We start from the raw sequence: 19,329 nt of genomic DNA on the forward strand, positions 1-19,329 counted from the left end.
CGTCCCGCAGCAGTCTCTTCCCAGCCCCGAGCACCTGCACCAAACTCACCCTGTTTATGGCAAGGGTTTTATTAACTGCTTACACAGAACAAAACTCTTCGTCTGACAGGGCCGTTGTGGCAGGGCCTTCGTGGGTAATTCCAAGCAATCCTCACGTGGCAAACCTCCTTCCTGGTTGTCGTCTATCCTCCAGTGAGAGAGTGTTTAAAGCAAATTCAGGATGAGCAACACCCTACTTCCTTCTTGGGAACAAGGATTGCTCCATGCCTCGCTGCACCATCACCTCCTGCCCCTCCTCGCCTGGGGCGTGAACAGAGGCCCTCGGCGCAGCTCCCAGCTGGGGTGAGGAGCGAGGGGTCAAGGAGGCATGGGAAGAGGCAAGAAGAGCTGCGCGGCAGGGTGGCTTGAAGAGCACCATTGACAGGCTGTGACTGGGAACAGAGCAGGCACTGGGCAAGCAAGTGGAGAAAAAGCAGCTTTGGGTTGGAGGTTGCAAAACAAATTGTGGAGCAGAGCCGAGCAGCCAGGCTTTTGAGGGCCCCAGGAAGCAGCATGTGGGTGCTGAGGAGCATAGCTCCAAGCTGGAAATCTTGTGTACATAATTAGCCTGGAAGCAGGGAGAAGGAGAAACTTCAATAATTCAAATAGTAGGCTTATATTTACCTTCTCTCTCCCTGTTTTTACTTAGGTGTGAGCCAAATCTGGCTGACCTCCCTCCCATGAGCACTGCCACCAAACACCATCTAACGAGCCTTCCCAAAAAAGGAGTCTATGCACATAAATACCAGAAGTAATTAATGTATATACAACAGAACACACTGGGGAAAAAGAAAAAAAAAAAGGAAACCTGAAAGTCATTATGTTGAAGATCAGATTAAAAGGAAACGAAGCTGTTATTTTAAATAATTTCTCCCCTCTCATTCCAGGACAAACAACACACATGGGCATTTAGCTTGAGCTTAAAACTAACAGGACAACAGTTCTGACCAGCATCACTTCAAAATCCCCTAGTTGTCGCAGCTCTTTATCATTTCTGAAGCCCTGATATGTTCCATTCATGTCATCTTAGTTTTCCAAAGAACTGACAGCTCAGCCCTTCCACCTCTACTTGTGCTTAAATAAGACTGCAGAAGAAATCAGGCAATAGCACCATGACTAAAAGCAGCATCAGGCCTGTAAACTCTTACTACCTTCGGATTGTCATGCACAAACTCTTAATTTAGTATTTGATAAGGCCCATGAACAGGTGGATTGCTGTCATCCTACACTCAGACTGACAGAATCAGTCTGATTCTGACCTCACGCATGTGCAAAAGAATTTCTGACTTTGTCCCTGTATGCTGGGTGCAGGTCTTTGGATAATGCTTAAACCATGAACACAGTCCAAGGTTATCATTTCACATTAACAAGGGTTGTCTGAGAGAGCAATCTAAAGTAACCAGTTAAGAATTACAATGGGAGCCTGTACTGAAGTCATGGAATTTTCTCCACAAGACCTCTCGGTTACAGTCCTGGTCTTGACTGTGAAGGGCTTTGACATTGAGGCAGGACTTCAAGTCTGAGTCCTGTGAGAAAGGGTTCACTTACAAGCATTGCTCACTTGCATTGAAACAGCTTCCAGAGCTTTCATTTTCTTTTCTGCAAGCAGAGTTTCACTACAGCTGAGTTTGCCATAAATGGGTTCTACAGAATTATTTAGTGGACCTAAAAACGATTCAATCACCTCTTTCCTAATGTTCTGAGATTGCTTACAGGCTGAATTTGAATCCATCTGGGAGTTGAATACATGGCATTGCATTTCTTCGCAAAAGAGGAATAACCAGGTTATTAGAAGAACATGAAAATAAGCTAAATTCACTTTTCAATCCTGCAATATGCTTGTCAGTGCAAGTTTTATTGGGTTCTTCAAGGATACCTATTACAGAAATACATTGCTTAAGCACATGTAGTTGCTGCAATTTTTTTCCTATGCATTAACAATTTAAAGAAAAATGTTATACCTGAAGTTAAAAACCTCAACCTCAGAATTTTACAGCTCTGGTAAAAATCAGTGTTTAGAGATTTTAGAGCCAGGAGAATTTTGATTATTTGCCTCAGCTAACATGAAACTCAGTCAGCAATGCCAGTAACTTTTGTTTAGGGCTTTGTTTGAGTTAGATTGTTCTGCTGAAATTTAACACCTGCAAAAGCAAACAAAACTTTTTCTTACTTCTTATTTAAGCCATTATTTACCTACCATAGCTGTGCAGTGGCATTTGAAACACAATACTTAATTGCTGCTTGGAGCATAGAAAAAGAGATCGTTTCAAATACTACACATAAGCTACTGTGGGGAAATGGTCGGCGTAATCTTACTTGAAACAGCACTATTTCAAAAGTCCTAAGCACTGCACTAATGATACTGCGTACTGCGTTTTAACATAATTCCTGTACAGAAGGATTTTTTTGTTTTGTTCTTTTTTTTCAAAATAAGGGTGAAGACTGAACTCTGAGACAAGAAAGAACTTTGTGCAAGAGTCTGTGCTGTTATCTAAAGAACACTGTTCCTTATCTCTACGGACCCATACAGCACAGCTAAACCCACTGCAGTGATGAGTGAGCAGTTATTTCAGGCAATAGGGGTGGAGGGTGGAGAGCAACACAAGGAAAGAGCACTTTTAGATGTCAGCAAGGGTAATACAATAGAAAAGCATTCCTTGCTGGGACATTGCTCACTTATGGGACCGTCTCCTAAAGGATCAGGAGAGTTGCTATCACGTTGAACGTAACTGGAAAAAATACTGCATTGCTGGAGGTGGTTGCACTCGGAGAGAAGGAGCTTGGGTGCTGAGTGATGACCAGGATGGAGGTTTTGTTAGTCCTGTCCACATTGCTTTCCTGGGGAACCTTATCTGCAGGTCTCCAGGATGCCTCCAACTCCTCCCAGGCACACCTCCTGTGAGGGGGGTCCCCACGTAAGGACGAGTGGCATTCCTCGCGAGCACGTCCAGCTCTTACTCCACCCCGTGAATCAGCTGCACATGCACACCCAGTTTTGTTGTCGTATCTAAGGGCCGTTTGGCGTTTTCTTGTCTCATAGCATACGGCAGGTGAAGTGAACCTAGGTCACTGTTGGTCTTTCCACCCTTCTCAGTGCTGCTGCCCTGCCTTGCAGAGCAGCCGTGGAGGGCTGGGCAGCAGAAGTGCCCCACAGGCCTGCACTGCCGTGTCTGCCTGGAGTCGGCTGAGCCCTTCTCGCAGGCTCTTGCCAACAGGCCTCAGAGACCAATTTCCCACAGACGGTAGCCAAGAAGCTGCTCACAGCCCCAGGCCCAGCGCACTCAGACACTCTGAAGTGAGGTCACACCTAGGGTGTCTGCGTTTCAACATGCGGTGTCAAAACCAGGCCATGTTACCTGGTGTGGCCTACTACAAAGCCCTTACGTTAACCACATCTACATGAGAACAGTCTTTGGCCTTAGAAATGACCTCTGCAAAAAAGGCCATGGCTAACACTGTACTTCGACCTCACTCCTCATCTGCCCTGGCAGAGGGACCACAGTCAGGGAGAATAACACAGGGCAACCCACTCTCGCATAGGAAAGTGCCACACATAACCATGTACGCATGCCTTTGGGCCAACATGTTTCACGCATGTCTACAAGATGTTCCAGCTCTTGAGCTCCTGGTCTTCCTCCGATCAAGGATCAAGGTGCAGCTGGCTTTGGAGATAATCCAAGGCAAGTCTACGATGGTCTCTAATGACCATATGTTTGTGCTAAAACATGCAATGTAAAATCTGCAAGGCCAAATGACGTTGGGAAAAACAGACAAACTTCTTGGATACAGAGACTCTACTTCATGTTCGATTGCTGCAACTACAGTGTTTTTACCACAGCAGGGTAATTAAACATACCAATTAGCTCATGAACCATCAGCTCTGGGGTCAGCAGATCCTCAGTCTCAACTGAGACCAGATAGAGGGACACAACACCCTGTTTCTGGAGTCCAGTAGCACCTCGCCCTTCTCCTCCCACACCATAAGTGATTGAAGGTCAAAAGAGAGCCATGGACCAGCAAATCTGACTCCAAAGGCATTGCTAGCAATTGCTGGGAGGTCATGCAGAGGAAACCATGGCACAAAAGGTGATCATACGGTTACATGTTATGCGTAATCAAATAGATTTTTTTCCCCTCATCTTACTTTTGTCTTTTATTAAGAGACCAAACAATTCATCATGCAACCTTTTAAAGATAATCAACACATCAGTAAGTGAAACACAGAGCTGAGCTCTGTTTTGCCTAGGAGCAAATCATCTTTGTGTGAAATACTGGTTACATCTTAGGCAGCACTCCAATTCTATTTCAAAGGTTCAAGTGGTACCAAATTAGCACCTAGGTCCTGAGTTACCTACTGCAGACAGGTGAAATTCACCTGCTATTTTAAAGGTAGCATAATGATACTATTTTTCCGAAGTGTTTAAAGGAGTTGCTAGCCAACACGCTACAAGACTCTGGTGTTTACCTTTTGTGTCATGCGTCAGAGGTAATTACTTCACAAACTAGGTGTGTCATTGGGAAGCACTGAAAACTCCCTTTGTTTCAGGTTACCTGAATGCCTCAGTGCAGCAGGTGAGCAATAATCAACCTGATCCCCTTCTCCTCCAGTGAGGCCTCACAGAAGTTACTGGGTTTGGTAGCCTCTTTGTTTCTGAGTTACTGGCCTTAAGGCAGCTGGAGCTGATTAGATAAGGTGACTGTATCTGCAGCCTTTAAATAAAATGAATTTAGTTTGCCCTTACTGTTTAGCAGGCTTGTTGAAAACTAATTAAGGATATATGTATCCATTTGTAAATTGTATATGAGCTGTTTGCTATGAAACACAAATAGCTTTTTCCCATGAATGAATATTTAATTGAAGTCCAGGTAAGTCCGTACAAAATATCAGAGTTAGAATTTGGGTCTGGTGAAAGTAAGCAGTGTTCTGCTTTGTTTAGCAATGTCACCCTGCTTATACCTGCCTTGTATTTGGTCTTACGTATTTATCAGTGCCCGCCTGTTTTCAACATTATTGTGTTATCATAGAGCAAACAGAGGATTTCCTAAGAGACAGAAGGATTCTTGTACTTCAGCCTCCAGCTTAGTGTCTGACTCGTGATATACCAAGGTCAAAATTGCCTTCCTTTACCTGCAAGAAAACCTTCTACTGTATATTCTCTTCTGATTCTGCACTAGTTGTTCCCTGTGAAGACTGAATTGCCTTGGGCCAGCTGCAGTCTGAGTGAAGCAGAAAGAGATTTTGCTCCTAATCGTAGAATCATAAAGGTTGGAAAAGACCTTCAAGATCATCTGGTCCAACCATCACCCTACTACCAATGCCACCCACTAAACCATGTCCCCAGCCACCAGGACCAACCCTTCCTTAAACACCCCCAGGGACGATGACTCCACCACTTTCCTGGGCAACCCATTCCAATGCCTGAGAAGAAATGTCTCCTAATTTCCAAACTAAACCTCCCCTGGCACAACTGGAGGCCATTCCCTCTAGTCCTATCACTAGGTATCTGCAAGAAGAGGCCGACCCCCAGCTCCCCACACCTTCCTTTCAGGCAGTTGTAGAGAGCAATGAGGTCTCCCCTGAGCCTCCTCTTCTCTGACCAAACAACCCCAGTTCCGTCAGCTGCTCCTCACAGGACTTGTGCTCCAGGCCCCTCACCAGCTTCGTAGCCCTCCTCTGGACACGCTCCAGGGCCTCGATGTCCTTCTTGTACTGAGGGGCAAGTGTTGCTTTGACATGCTTTTTTCTACAGCAGAAGCAAGTGATGCAGAGTAGTGAGGTTAATGTAATACCAGTAATAAATAGCAACCCAAATATTACTTGTTTTCTATTTCTCTTGTTATTTGATGTATTTTTTAAGGCCAACCAATCTTATGCTACAAAGTAAACCTAACATATAATGTTCAAAGGGGAAAGGTCTTGTTGTATACAGCTTTTAAATATTTGAGACTAGGCAAGATATGGAGAAAACATCTGAAAGAGATGGTCCTGAGTGGAAAAATAGGGTGGAGTGACAACTGGGACTCTCTGAGCTTTACCTAGTAACCTCTACCTCAGGCAATTCCTCCAGTTTAAATTAGAAAAAATAATGGAAAACAATCTTTCATTGACATAGCTGACATTAAATGGCATAGTAATGCACAACATATATTACTGACTTAGGTGAGGCAAGAGCCATGCTAGATGTTTTATCCTGGCTCAGTATTTAACTGCAAATTGCATTATTGATACTGCATGTTCTGGAGTGGAATGAGAAATACAAGCACCAGTCAATGCAAACAACTTCCAGAACTTCTACTGAAAGAGCATTTAGCCGTGGAGAACTGGAAAGGTGTCAGAATCACTGTCACTCGGTCTTGAGTCTGAGATTTAAGGCCCTTCTAATGTTATAGGCTTGATTTGAGAATCACTGGGCGAAACTCAACAGCTTACTTTATGCTGAAAGTCAAACAACATGGTCCTTCTGATCTTAAAAGCTGTGAGTCAGTACGATATCACAGGAAAAGAAAATGTACTTGATATCCATTAATTGTACATTTTATTCTGCATGCTTATTTTAGCCCTGAAATTCTGAATTTTGGTGCTCTTAGTTAAGCTGAAATAGCTTATTGTTTGTATTTTTGAACTCTTACAGACTCATCCCCACAGTGAGAGCAATATAAAGACCAGCAGTATATACAATTATAAAACAACTTGGAGTAAAAAAAAATCCTCTGGTATGTAGATTATTTTTTTTCCTATATATCAACTAGTGAGTACTCTTTTTTTGCCTCCACCTCCTTTACTACTAACACCTGCTGTAAGCATATAGAAGCATGTGAACTAAGTTAGTCAACATTATCTGACCTGCTCTTTTTGTCAACACTGTCTTTATACATCTCTGGTTTGATGTTAAAAAAAAAAAAAAAAAGAAAGAAAGAAAAAAAAAAAGAGAGAGAAAAAAAGTGAAAGAGCTGGTCCCTGTAGAAGGAGTTCAGACTTGCAGGGAATATTTGCAATATATGGCACTGAGCTCTGCTTTTAATCAGACTCCAAATATAAAAGCACAAAGGAAGATATCAAGGTAAAATAGAGATTACCTATCCAGGGGAACTCCCTTCCTCTTTCCTTTCTTATCGTATGCATTAAGATCATTATTTCATTTTGAGACGTAAAAGCTGTGTTGCCCCTAGTTTCCATTTGCTTCAAGTCTTGGACAAACATGGCTGGATTTACATGTGTGGTATAATCTCCACAAATTCAGCACATCGTGAATTTCGTTTGTCACTTTATACATTTTTAAACAATGCTTTGTGATGTGATTGTTCTCCTTCAATAGATTTGGAAAACTCTCATTACTTTTTCTGTTTGTTTATCTTTGTTGTTAAGATCAATAATTCACTGTGGATTTCAGTTACAGAGACCATTACCATAGATTTTCCCTACCTGATCACATGTAAGTTTAAACCTGCCTTTACTTAGCATGTCCCCATACAGCTCTGTGATGGTGAGCCAGAGGGTAATGTAGTCTCAAGAAATACTTGTGGGTGCAGCTGGAAAATAAAACGAATGCAAAGATACGGGTCTTCCAGCATGTAACCATTAGATAATTTAACAGGGTTTATTTCCAGGCCTGCATTCACCTACCCATTTCTTAGTACAAAATGGACTTGTGGGAATCCACACTTACTGGAAAAACGCATTGATTGAACTTGGCAGAAGCTTCTCAATTAGGAACAACCTAAAATGAGGAACAAGCTTTGAGCTCTTTTACCTTGTATATCCCCTTCAAAAGAAACCTGGAGAATGTCAACAGTGCTTTGACAGAAAATGCTGGTCCACGGTGACCTGAATTTGTCGGGTTTTCAATAAGCTCAGTGTGGGTAATGAGGAAGCAGCTTTCAGTTCAGGCAGAACTAGAACTCACCAGATCCTTGGCCACACTTCCTGAAGTGTGACATTTCAGGAATTATAATGCCAATATTTCAGGAATTGTAATGAGGAATAAATTGCCTATTCACAGTCATGCACGATGAAAGAGAAGCTATTGTCAATATGTTACAATTCCTTTTCCTCCCACAGCTGTTGCAATTGACAAAGAAAATCATCCTCTTGACTGTCCTAGGTGAGAGCAAATCTCTTTAGATCTATATAAAGTGGCTCAGAATGTGGTACCCTTCCTTTTACCTGCTATACTGAATGCCTGCGAGTTGTCGAGGGGGCAGAGTTAGCCACTCTAAATTTCCAGTTTAAAAAAACTAACAAACAAAAAAAAAACCCTGGAGTAAAAATGCAAAGAAATCACCAGAGATGCTACAAAACTCTTCCAACCACGCCTTGCCAAAAACTCTAAACCTGGATAAAGCTTCATATGTGTAGAAAGGAGGAGTTCAAGTCTGTCTCTTGTTGAGACCACTGATTTTGCATGAGCAACCAAGAATGGTGGTTTTAGGATACAAGATTCCATATTTCCCAGTTCCAGGATGATCAAGCTTAGGAAGTTTTATTTTGACTAAAACCTGGCTGGCGCCAAACCTGTTAAGCAAAAGCCACTTTATAATGATAAGTTTAAGTAGAACAGCAAAATTAAATGGGTCTTTCTTTAAAAAAGGGAAGGCAGGCTTGATTAGGTTCTTAAAATGCAGTTTGGTTAGAGGGCAGTAGGGCACAAGAGCTGTTACAGGGAAGAAAACAGAAACTGGGTTCTGCTACTGACCTGCTGAGCAATCTAGGTCCTTTCATCACCTCCTCTGCTTTAGTAATTCCTGTAAATTGTTAGTAATGCTATCCTCTTAATAAAGAAGGTTAAGTGTTGGATCAGAGTGGCTCTTAATCCTGTAACTTAAAGGCTTCATTTTGATTTGGGTCTTATGCTTGACTGTGAGATCTGACAGAAAATGCTGTAGTTAGGGTGGCTATAAAAGCACTCTCCTGCTTAGCCAATGCCTACATCTAGAAGTAACCGTAGATTTTTCATATGAAAATTCCCCCAGCTTCTACATTTGTATGTTTTTTCATATTGCTATTTCTGCCCTAGACTTTTTTGATGGGAGTTGATTGCATGACTGCTCTGACGTTCCCCCACCCAGACTCCAATGGGGATTCAGTCCGTAAGCAATCTTAGACAATGCTCATCAGTATTATACGTGATGCCCATGCTCCAAAAATTCAGTGTGCTGACTGTCAGGACACTCTCCAGAAAGCAAGAGAACAGAGGGCTTTCATCCCCTCTCTGGAAACAGGAGCTAGACTGGCTGCACTGCATCTGCAAAGAATGCATAGACTTCTATATAAAAGAGAAGAAGGGGATAACATTATATTCCTTTCCATCCATTTTTGGGGGAGGTGGGGAGTGAAACGTAAAGGAAGAAAATCAGGGATCAGCTACAGAAGAGAAAATCAGCTACAGAAGAGAGTTTCTTACTGTAACAGAATACCCTGCCAAACTGAGAGTTTAGTAAGTCACTGGTGCTCTGCAGCCAAGGTGGTTTGAAAACATACCTCACACAAGGCAAAAGCCCAAGAGGGAAGCTAAGAGTCTCTAACATGTGCTCCAACCTGTCAGTTGTTTCTCGCTCCTTCCACAGAAGACAATTCTGCCTGTATGCATTCAACATGTTCTTGTTGGTTGCGTTTGGGTGGAGTGGTGTTGAGTAAGCCGGTGGTTATGGATACCATTGAGGTATCTATCTTTCCCCATATATTGCAGGTGATTGTAGGAGAATGGCACAGGGTTAGGTGCTGTGGCAAACAGGAACCTAAAGATTGTATGTTGCCACACTTAATTATTAGTCATCTAAATTCCTTTTGCCTCTACCTCTGTGTGATTAGGAAGCAATGGTAAGCGTAATAAAAATTCAGGGGGTTAAGCTTGGGTACATAAATAACATGGAAACAAGCTTACCTGACTGATTCAAGTCATTGAAGAGATTAGGATCTCTTAAATGAGGCATCACTCCAATATGGAGCCCCTGGTTGATGGTTTCCGAGCCCATGCTGAGCTTCAGAAAGGAAAAGATTTGGAGAATGGAAATCTCCCTGGATCAAAATGGGCTTCCCCTTAAATCTGTGCAAAATCCCCTGTTTCTACGGTTTGCGGACACAAACATATTTTGGCTTTTCTTTTTTTCCAAAAAAAAGCCAAAATATGGATGTTAACACTAAGGAATAAAAATATCTCATCTGTATATTTTTTGCATCCATGTATTCCCCCCCCCCCCCCAAAAATAATCCAAAAACACTACTTGGATTTCTGAGTGAAAGCTACAAAAACTGGGTTGTTTAAGTATTTCTTACTTGGAACAGTTGTTTCTTGTGCTTGGCAGTTTACCCAAAACAGTGGTATTCTGGTCTGGTCCATGTCCCGTGTCCAATACCCACTGAATCCTACTGAATCCCAGCATTAACTTATTGCTTAAAAAAAAGAGTACAGAAAGTATCCTCATAAATCATATTTTATTAAATTAACATGATGAAAGAACATCTCAGTGCATTTGTTCCATCTGAAAATGGAAGCCGTGTCTGTTCCCCAAAGATGTTTTATCCAATGAACCTTTCTTAGAAGCCGTTTCGCTTAGACTATTTCTTCTCGCCTGCTGTTACATGCTGTCATGCCGCTGGCTCAGTTTTGACAGTATAAAGCTTCTTCTAATCCCTTGGGACCATGCAACAGGAAAGGAACATAGCTGCGAATTCTGTCAGTCTCCAGCTCTGCTCCCCTCCCCTTTCTCTGACAGACCTGATGCAGTAACATGTCTTTCATTTGAATGTGGCACTTCCAGTTGCTGCCTGGAGCAGTCTGTGAGGGAGGACACCGTTTGGATCTTTTCTAATGCGGGACCTGAAGAAAACACAGGGGTGTCTTTTTTCTTACCAGCCCTTGATATCTTTCAGGGTCTCCCCTGCCTTATATTTTTTCCATTTACTGGTTGTTACTCGCTTTGCTTTGCAGCTCCCCATTCTCGTCCCATGCCTTTTCTCACCAAACAGCCGCATGCCGCTTGAAATGGGGATGTTGCAGGCAGCGGCTTGGGTGCAGGCTGCATGATTTCCTTAACCTCACAGCTCAACTACATGCCATCGCCGGCACAGCGGAAGAGCTGCGTCCTACACGCTGTTGCCCATGACTATGTAAATACGAGCTGCTCTTACGCCCAGCCAAGCGAGGAGATGCTGCAGGAGGCCCGCAGCTCCTGCAGAACTCACTGATACTTTATCTGCAGGAGCGTGTTTATGGATGAAGGAGGGCAAGGAACAAGGGGCAGAGACACGGACTGTGTGTCATCTTTGCGTGTCTATGAATTGTTAGGCTGGTTGCACAATATCTTTTGGTCTCAACGGCCAACTGAATTAGTCCTGTTGCTTTGTACTGAGCTTGGATTTTCGAACTTTTCTTTCTTGCTGAAAACGTGCTTCGATACACAAACCTGTCATGTTCTTAAGTAATCCCATCTCTTGATTTTGGACTTCTGGGAACACGCTAACTGTTGGGACACAGGTGCAGGCGGGGCGCGGCCCGGCGGCCATGTTGTGACAGGGCAGGGCGCCGGGGGCTCCCCGCGGGGGGCTGAGGGGAGGCAGCGCCCGCGGGCGAAGGGCACGGAGGGGAACGAGGAGGAGGAGACGGAGCCGCCCCGGCAACCCGGCGGGCAAAGGCAGCCGCCCGGCGTCGCCACCCCGCCCGCAGGCACCTGTTGCCCGTCGCTTCGAGGGCAGCCCCGCCCCGGTGGGGGGGGGTAGGGGGCGGCCGGGATCCCCTCGAGGAGCCGGCTTCTTCTCCCCCCTTCTCCGCCGTGGGGCGTCGGAGCGGGGCCGGCTCCGCAGCTCGGAGGGCGCTGGGGGAGCGGCGGGTAATGGCCGGCGGTGGTGAGTCACTGCCGCGGCCCCACCTGCGTACTTAACCGCCGCCGGGCGGCTGGCGCCGCACTCGTGGGCTGCGCTGCCGCCGTGGCCGGGAGCGGCTCCTTCCTCCTCTTCATCCTCAACCCCTCCTCCTCCTCCTCCTCACAGGGCGTTCGGCAGCTGCTGCATGAGCGTGTCCCTCTCGAGCCGGGGAAGCACCGAAAGCGCTGAAAATGCCCAAGCCGGTAAGCTTTAGGCACCAGGAGCACCGCGGCGGCTTAACGGCGTGCGGGGAGCGTCCCCTCGGAGCGACACGGAGCCCTTCGCCGCTGCCCCCCGCCGCCCTCCTGCCTCCTCGGGGGTGTGCAGCCGCCTCCAGGGGTTCTCAGGCGGAGAGGTTTGGGGCTTCTCCGCTAGTCCGGGATGGCAGAACTGCCCTGGTGTCCGTTTGGTATCGGCGTGCGCTTGTATACGTGAAACGCGCATCTGAAAGCGTAGGGTAAACGCTTCATCTTCGCGATTAAAAGCTAAATTCCAGGGCATTAATGCCTTTTGCCACGGTGCTACTGGTGGGTCTATTGCCAGGTAGTCTCTACTATTAAAAAAAAAAAAAAAGGTAAAAATAAGTAACTTTTTATTACTATTGAAGACAGATAAGTTTGCTTAAACTTAGCTTTTTTTTTTTTTTTTTTAATTACTCCTCATTTACTTTTTTGAGCTTCCTCCCCCAAGGGCTTGCTAGTGTTTTTTTTGTTTTGTTTTGTTTTTAAAGCCTGCTACGCTCTGCCAGTTAGAAACACGAATTCTCCTGAGGAGCTAACTGCCTAATGCAAAGCTGTGGGTATTCGCTGGGGCAGACGTGCTTCTGAACCCCGACGACCGTAATCAGAGCAGATTGCTGTGGCCCTCTGTTTGCAACAGAGGCAGTGCCTCTTAAAATGCAGTGCAGTAAAGGAGTAATGTGATTATTAGCTACGCCCTGTGGAATTGGAATGAGCAAGCTTATCTTCATGGTCATAAGCAATGGGCGTTCTACCGCCATAGCATTGAACTTGGTTTAACTTACTTTTTTTCGAAACAGAAGTGCTTAAATTATCTTGCACTGTAGTTCCTGTAAACTTCCAAAAAAAAAAAAAAAAAAGTAATGCACCCAGTCTTTTTAAGAAATGCTAAATCTCCAGTCTCCCTGGATGTATTTAGACAATAGGAGATGACGTATTACAGCATAGAAAAGTGTGTATTGCAAGGGCCCTTCTGCAGGTGGGGGAGAAAATACGTAATTTACAAAGCATGGACATAAAATTTTGTGTTTGTGTGTGGATAATATCTCTCTTAGTATTATTAGTCATTTGCTAATTCCAGGGTGCTTTTCTTGAAAAGCACAACTTAGTTCAGGATTAAGTTGTACTGGAAGCCATGGATAAGTGGAAAAAATCTTTAATCTCTCAAAAAAAAAAAAAAAAGCCCATTTTATCTGGTCTGGGTATGCTCTTATTCCTTCACAGAGGGTGATATTTTTGTTTGTTGGCTGACTCACCAGTGAATAACAAAGGTGAATATTGTAAGCCCCCTTCCACAGGGGAAGGACAACTGTACTCAGATGATTTCTGAGATGTGACCTACCGTCTGGAATTCATGGTGAAGACTCTGTCAATAGTTTGTGTAGTGTAAGCACTTTTTTTGCAATCTGCATTTAATCCTCTGTTCAGTGGGGCTAACTGCCATCGTACTGGAAACAGAAAAGGGGAATTTTGCCACGACTATTTTAATACAACAATTTAATGTGACTGCTTCAGACTGAGACAGTGAATTTGTGACCTTCCAACCCACCTCATTTGCTCTTAATACAGCTAAAAAGGATTTCAGACCGTTTGCAGGGTACGGTGGAAAGGATGTAAAGATATCACTCCAAAGGCAAAATTGTGCTTAGAGAGAGCATGATAACAGCCTTTGTGAGGAATGATAGCATGAACTCTGGAAACACAGGGAGGCAGTTTTAGTTTCTGATCGGTCGAATATATGGGTACTAAATATTTGCTACGTACAGCTGTTTGCATGTCTTGTCAGCTTGGCATAAGTAAATACAATGTTGTTTGGCAGATCTCATGTTGATGTGGGTTACAGTTTGACAAGCTGGTCATCAGTTGTCATCTTAAAATCTTTATTTCTTAGCAAGAAACAAAGTTTTGTCAATCATCTTCTCCCTACCCCTAAGAAAACTAAGGTAAACCTCTGTGTAAATCTTTTATTTTAACAAATTGTGCACCAAGGCACTTACAGATCATGATTGGAATTTAGTCTTTCACAGTAAACTATTAAGTCCACTAACACTAGAACATTAGTGATTTTGTATTTTAATAGTATACCACAGTGAAATGCTATAAAGCAAAATATATTCCAGACTCTGTGGTAGCATTTAGTTGTAATTAGTTGGATCTGATGCATGTCTAGAGTGCTCAAAATAAATCTTAGAAACCTTCCAGAAAATAACTCTAAAGTAACTTTTTTATAATAAAGGCAAGTTAATGTGTAATTTAACACAGACATTCTGCTATGTATAGCAGTTGCATAACAACAAGATCTCTGAGGTAAGCTATATATGTATAACTTCTTGTTCCCAGTTCATAAGGGTTTTTAACTGGGAGTTCATCAACAGTTCAGATGCTTAATTTCCATCTAATTTGTACCGTAGTTCATCAGGTTTTGCAAATGGTGAATTATTACGTACAAAAGCGCAAGAGACATCACCTTGTCCAAATCTTGTTTTGTTATCTGAAAACAAGTGAAATGCTCAATAAACTTAATTGATCAGCCTCATATCTGTTCGTTACTAGAGTGCCTGTGCTCACTGCATTTTTCCTATATCAATATGAATCTAGTTCATTTATGTTTCACTCATTATGTAGATGGTATTTTAGCTGAATTACGTTCTTTTGCAAACCAAACCAATCTAATAAATAGAATTGCAGGGCTGTGGACTGTTGAACGTTACTTACAGAAGGAGAAGGAAATGTGATCTCTGTTCTATAGACCTCTTAATTTGATCAGACCTATTGGCATGCTCTGTTACTGTTTTCGAAGGTGTATTTTTTCTTAGAAAATCTCTTAGGAAAAAAAGCCTTACAAGAAATGAAGTCAGCTTTGCAGCAGAGCATTTTCTGTAGTGTCACACAAAAACCTTTAATACTTGTATGCACGTATATAATGCTAAAGAGAGAACAGCAGTAAATGCAATCTAACAGCTTGTGGTGCTAAAGAGAACACAGGTGAATAATACGGAGAGGCACCCTTTTCTAATATATTTACTAACGGCCTGTGTTCAGAAAGCCAAGCATGCTAATGAAATGCGTCAATGCTGTGGTGGTGGTATTGGTGATGCAGAGGGCTACCATATAAAGGGGTGTAAAAGCCCCATTTCAGTGGTTAAACTTGGAGGGGTGGAAGAAGGTCCCTCGCTATATGGGCTAAAAGGATGTGGATTGGTCGTTGATAGAATGGCTGTTCCTGTCCATTGACCTATAATCTGTGGGGTTTCTCTAATGGAAAGCACTAATAGAAGATGCTAGTGATAGCTTTCATAGAAGATATGTTACCATTTTCAATGACATTTCATTGTCCAGAAAATACAAATCCAAAGATGAACCTACAAAAGGCTTTGAGGATGACTGGAGGCAGAAAGCCTCCTCACAAAAAGAATGCTGGGCTAGTTTAGCCTGGTAGAATTAAGTTACCTGCTCTCTCCCCTTTAAAATAAAGGGTTTAAATGACAAAGAGAAGGAAGAAATGCTTTAAGCAAGACTCGTTGTTTAGGAGACTCTTAAACATTAGAGCAGTTAACTTTTTGGTTGCTTTTCCTTCCCCTGTCACCCCCCTCCCCTCTGCCTTGGTCTTATTAGGAGACTATTCCAAGACTTAACACCCTTAAAGATAAAGTCTGACAAGGATATGTTTTAATGCTGCTGTATGTAGGAGTGCGGAACTGGAACTGATGACTCAAAAGGTTTTTCCCAGTCCTGTGTTGTTATTAATGTGCTAGTGTGTGCTTGGTATTAAGTGGTTAGACGAGTCCTCCATACCTGTTTGCTGTTGAATATACATGCGTTCTCAAAATGAACATGAAGACTGCGTGCAGGTCTTTTGCCAAGCCTTTTGGTCTCTGTGAGCACCTTTTGGCATTACAATTCAAGAGGTGAGTGTAGCAACAGGAATTCAGTCAAAATGCAAATAATAGTGATTATTGGTATTTCCCAGATCTTCCCAATTTGTTCTTGACTGTGTGTCTTCTAACTGCACATATGTTTTATCTTCAATTTCTTCAAATCAGGTTGCTATAATTGTACTGAAATTAAAAAAATCATAACCATAAGTTCTCATAAATAATTAAAATACTCTTAGCTTATGGATAGCTTTACATTTAGACAGTAATAAGATTTTTGCCTTTCCTTGTAAGCACAAATTGCAGTACACCAGATGATACGGTATTTAGTGTACTTGGTACCAGGAGGTGTATAATCTAGTGCAAAAAGTAAAGAAGTTTATATTTATCATATGTGCAAAGTCCTAGTCATGGCTGCAAAAGGAAGGTGAAGGATTCTATTAATAGGAAAAGTAGGGAGTAGTTCACAGATAAAGTTGTAAGAGAAAGAGCTCACAATTGTGCCAGAAACTCAAATTATTGTATGAGCTGAATAAGCATTTCTGAGGTCAGCTTGTTCTCTAGCTGCTGCAGAGAAGTCAAGGGTGTGAACTGTTAATGTTAGCCAGTACTCAAAGAATTTCTTAGACTTCTTAAAGGGCAGAGAGGGGAGATGAGCCTTCCCATTCTTCTTCCTCTGCCCACATGAACATCTTCCTCTGTCCACACACATGCACACGAAAATGAAGAAAAAAAAAAAAAAAACAAACCACAGTGATAAACCAGGACTTCTTGAGAATAAATCTTCTTGATGACCATTGAAGACTCCTGCATCAGTGTCACTCTTGTTTGGCACTCTGTGTCCAAAGAGCTTTAAGCGCACTGTAAATCCCATAATCACTGAATTGACCTTGAAGGAAGGCAGTGCTGCCCGAGATCATTGAACCACGCTGCACACTGTTAAGTAATATATCTTGGCTGGGTTGTGTTCTTGTTTTTGAAACCTGGTTTCAGCATTAGGTAATGTTTAGTCTGTGAGCTGAGAAATACATCTCTCTGCTGAAGCGGCTGAGGTTTCAGGATTTTACTGAGCAGTGCACAGGATTTTCTCCTTCTAGGAGGGGGAGAAAATTGTTACTGTGTGAGCCTAGAAGGAAGGCTTAGCCTGGTGTAACAGCTAACGATACTGCCTCCACAGTGCTCGCTTGTTCAGATCCAGATTTTGTTTCTCTTTCTAGTCCCTGCTTCACAATGGAAAGTATCATCTGCTTTCATCTTTGAGAGAGCATGAGTAGCATGTGCTCGGCTGGGACTGCTGAGCACCTGACTCTGTCAGCTGTCAATTAAAATAAAAATCCTGAGTCAAAATTAAAATAGTGGACTCTCCTGAGTGAGGAGGACAAACTGTTGCTTAATACCAATGACCGTTGTATTTAGGACCACTTACACGTGTTCCATAGCTTTCTGCTAGCTTTGAGATGTCAGTATGGAATTGCCCTACAGGATTACTGTGCACTTGATTCTCCCTCCAACTTTCATGAGCAAGTGCTCTAGCTATAGTGTAAAAACCGAGCAACATTGCCAATACAGTCTCTTCCTCTCTTGATTTATAGCATGGAAATGTCCCCGTTCACTGCAGCAGTCCTAACCTCGGCATGGGATGTGTGTGGACATCCAGTTGATGAATCTTGGGCAGAACAGAGCTGCTCAGCTCTGCCAAGAGACCAGCAGACGCACGGAGCAGATCTGTGGGCTGCCCACCCTGAAGATGTAGGGATTGAAGAATCTCAAGCTTGTGCTGGGGTGCCGGTATTTAGCCTGACAAGGCCAGCAGAGGACTTCACAGGCTGTACTGCAGCCACTTCAGAGTTCTTTGTGGGAGCTCAAGTTATTCTTTAACATCTTGCTGAATGCACTTTAATCGTGAAAGCTTAGCTGGCTTAACTTTTTCTCTTTGTAGAGAGAAGTGATTATACAATGTTCCTGATCCACAGAGTATGTGGTATAAATTGGCAGGTGGGTTTGCATAATTGATATATAATGATCTCAGCATCGGGGAAAATAGCTTTCCCCTTTAAAACCAATGCAGCCTTGCAGGGCAGAGTTTCCAGAGCTACTTTTTCTGCCCCCTCTGTGCTCTGTATGCCTTTTGTGAATCACTAGGACCTATGTTTGGCATCACATTTCAGTAGCGAAGGGCCTGTGAAGTTTCATGTCAGAACCCCATAAGCATTTTTAGGAGTCAGACGGGTATTTCACCAATCTTTCCAACTTTTCCTGTATTGCCTATAATGTTGCAAGAGCAACCTTCTTGTGATTAGCTGACGTTCCAGGACTTGCAGTGGCCTGCAAACAGTACCTGTCACATAGTGTTTAAAGTACCTGGCTGGGAAGTTTAAGCACTGCAGCGAGTTGGGCGTGTATCAGGCTGTCGGGCTATTGGAGGCGATCACATCATATAATCCCACTCATAAATTTTGCGAATGCCATGTGATGTGTTCCGCCGAAGTCCACGAGATAAAGTGAAAGAACCTGATTATAGAACAGGTAAAACAGAGGGGTGAGGTATCAAATCAATAAATCCCTCTCTGACAAATGGATTCATAACTACAATGATGAACAAACACACATCATTACCCGGGCTGGTGTGACATGTTGCACTGCTATTTCTCCTTAAGCAAATGCAGTTCATGTTCTTCCTGCACTTTGACTTCTGTAAGAATGTGGCTGGCCCCACCGGGTCAGGCGGAAAGCCCCTCCAGCCTAATGCTGCGCCTCTGTTGTTGGCCAAAAGCTGATGCCTGAGGAAGAGTGTTTGAAAGATATGCACCATTGCTTTCCTCTGAGCTGCTGGGGTATTGGAGGCCTGAAGTTCCTACATAATGAGTTACTAAATGGATTTCTGTGCACTTTTCCAGTCTCCCCTTGAAAACATGTGAACTCCAGCATCTGTGAGGCTGTCCTAGATAACCTTCACGATGTTTGAGAAGTTACCTACAAAACTCCTTGCTGCAGCGCTGTTTGAAGAACTGATTTCTCTTGTTCAGAACTGACCAGCTTTGATGAGCCCTGCTTTTTCTGTTGTTACAGGCAGTGAACACACTTGGTCCTTGTCCACTCTGTCCATGTCTGTCGTGACTTTGTGCTCTTACGTCCTAGCCTGTGTTAACTTCCTTCCAAACTGAGAAGTCCTGATGCACTTGGTTGATCCTTGCATAGTATTTAGTTGTTCTTTGTAAACTTTTTCCGGTTCATGTCTTGTGCAAAATAGTTCTGCCTCTTGTGATGTCTACATCTGGGAAGAGCACCGCTATTGAAAGCTTCTTTCCAACAGTCG

The 19,329-nt window shown here is 43.2% G+C and overlaps 1 protein-coding gene across 3 annotated transcripts in view; it reads left to right on the plus strand.

Moving 5' to 3' along the window:
• Positions 1 to 11,351: 11,351 nt before the first annotated feature.
• EZR (ezrin) overlaps positions 11,352 to 19,329 on the plus strand; it is a 37,908-nt gene continuing 29,930 nt past the window's right edge. The window contains exons 1-2 of one of the 3 annotated variants that reach the window (XM_035538508.2): positions 11,352 to 11,513; positions 12,026 to 12,102. In XM_035538508.2, coding sequence (XP_035394401.1) covers positions 12,091 to 12,102 — 12 coding nt within the window. In that variant the 5' untranslated portion in view covers positions 11,352 to 11,513; positions 12,026 to 12,090. Of the gene's footprint in view, positions 11,514 to 11,676; positions 11,882 to 12,025; positions 12,103 to 19,329 lie in introns of those variants that run through there. The other 2 variants (XM_035538506.2, XM_035538507.2) reach the window with 2 other exon arrangements.

Source organism: Cygnus atratus, chromosome 3 (assembly GCF_013377495.2).
Source record: "Cygnus atratus isolate AKBS03 ecotype Queensland, Australia chromosome 3, CAtr_DNAZoo_HiC_assembly, whole genome shotgun sequence".
Lineage (NCBI taxonomy): Eukaryota > Metazoa > Chordata > Aves > Anseriformes > Anatidae > Cygnus > Cygnus atratus.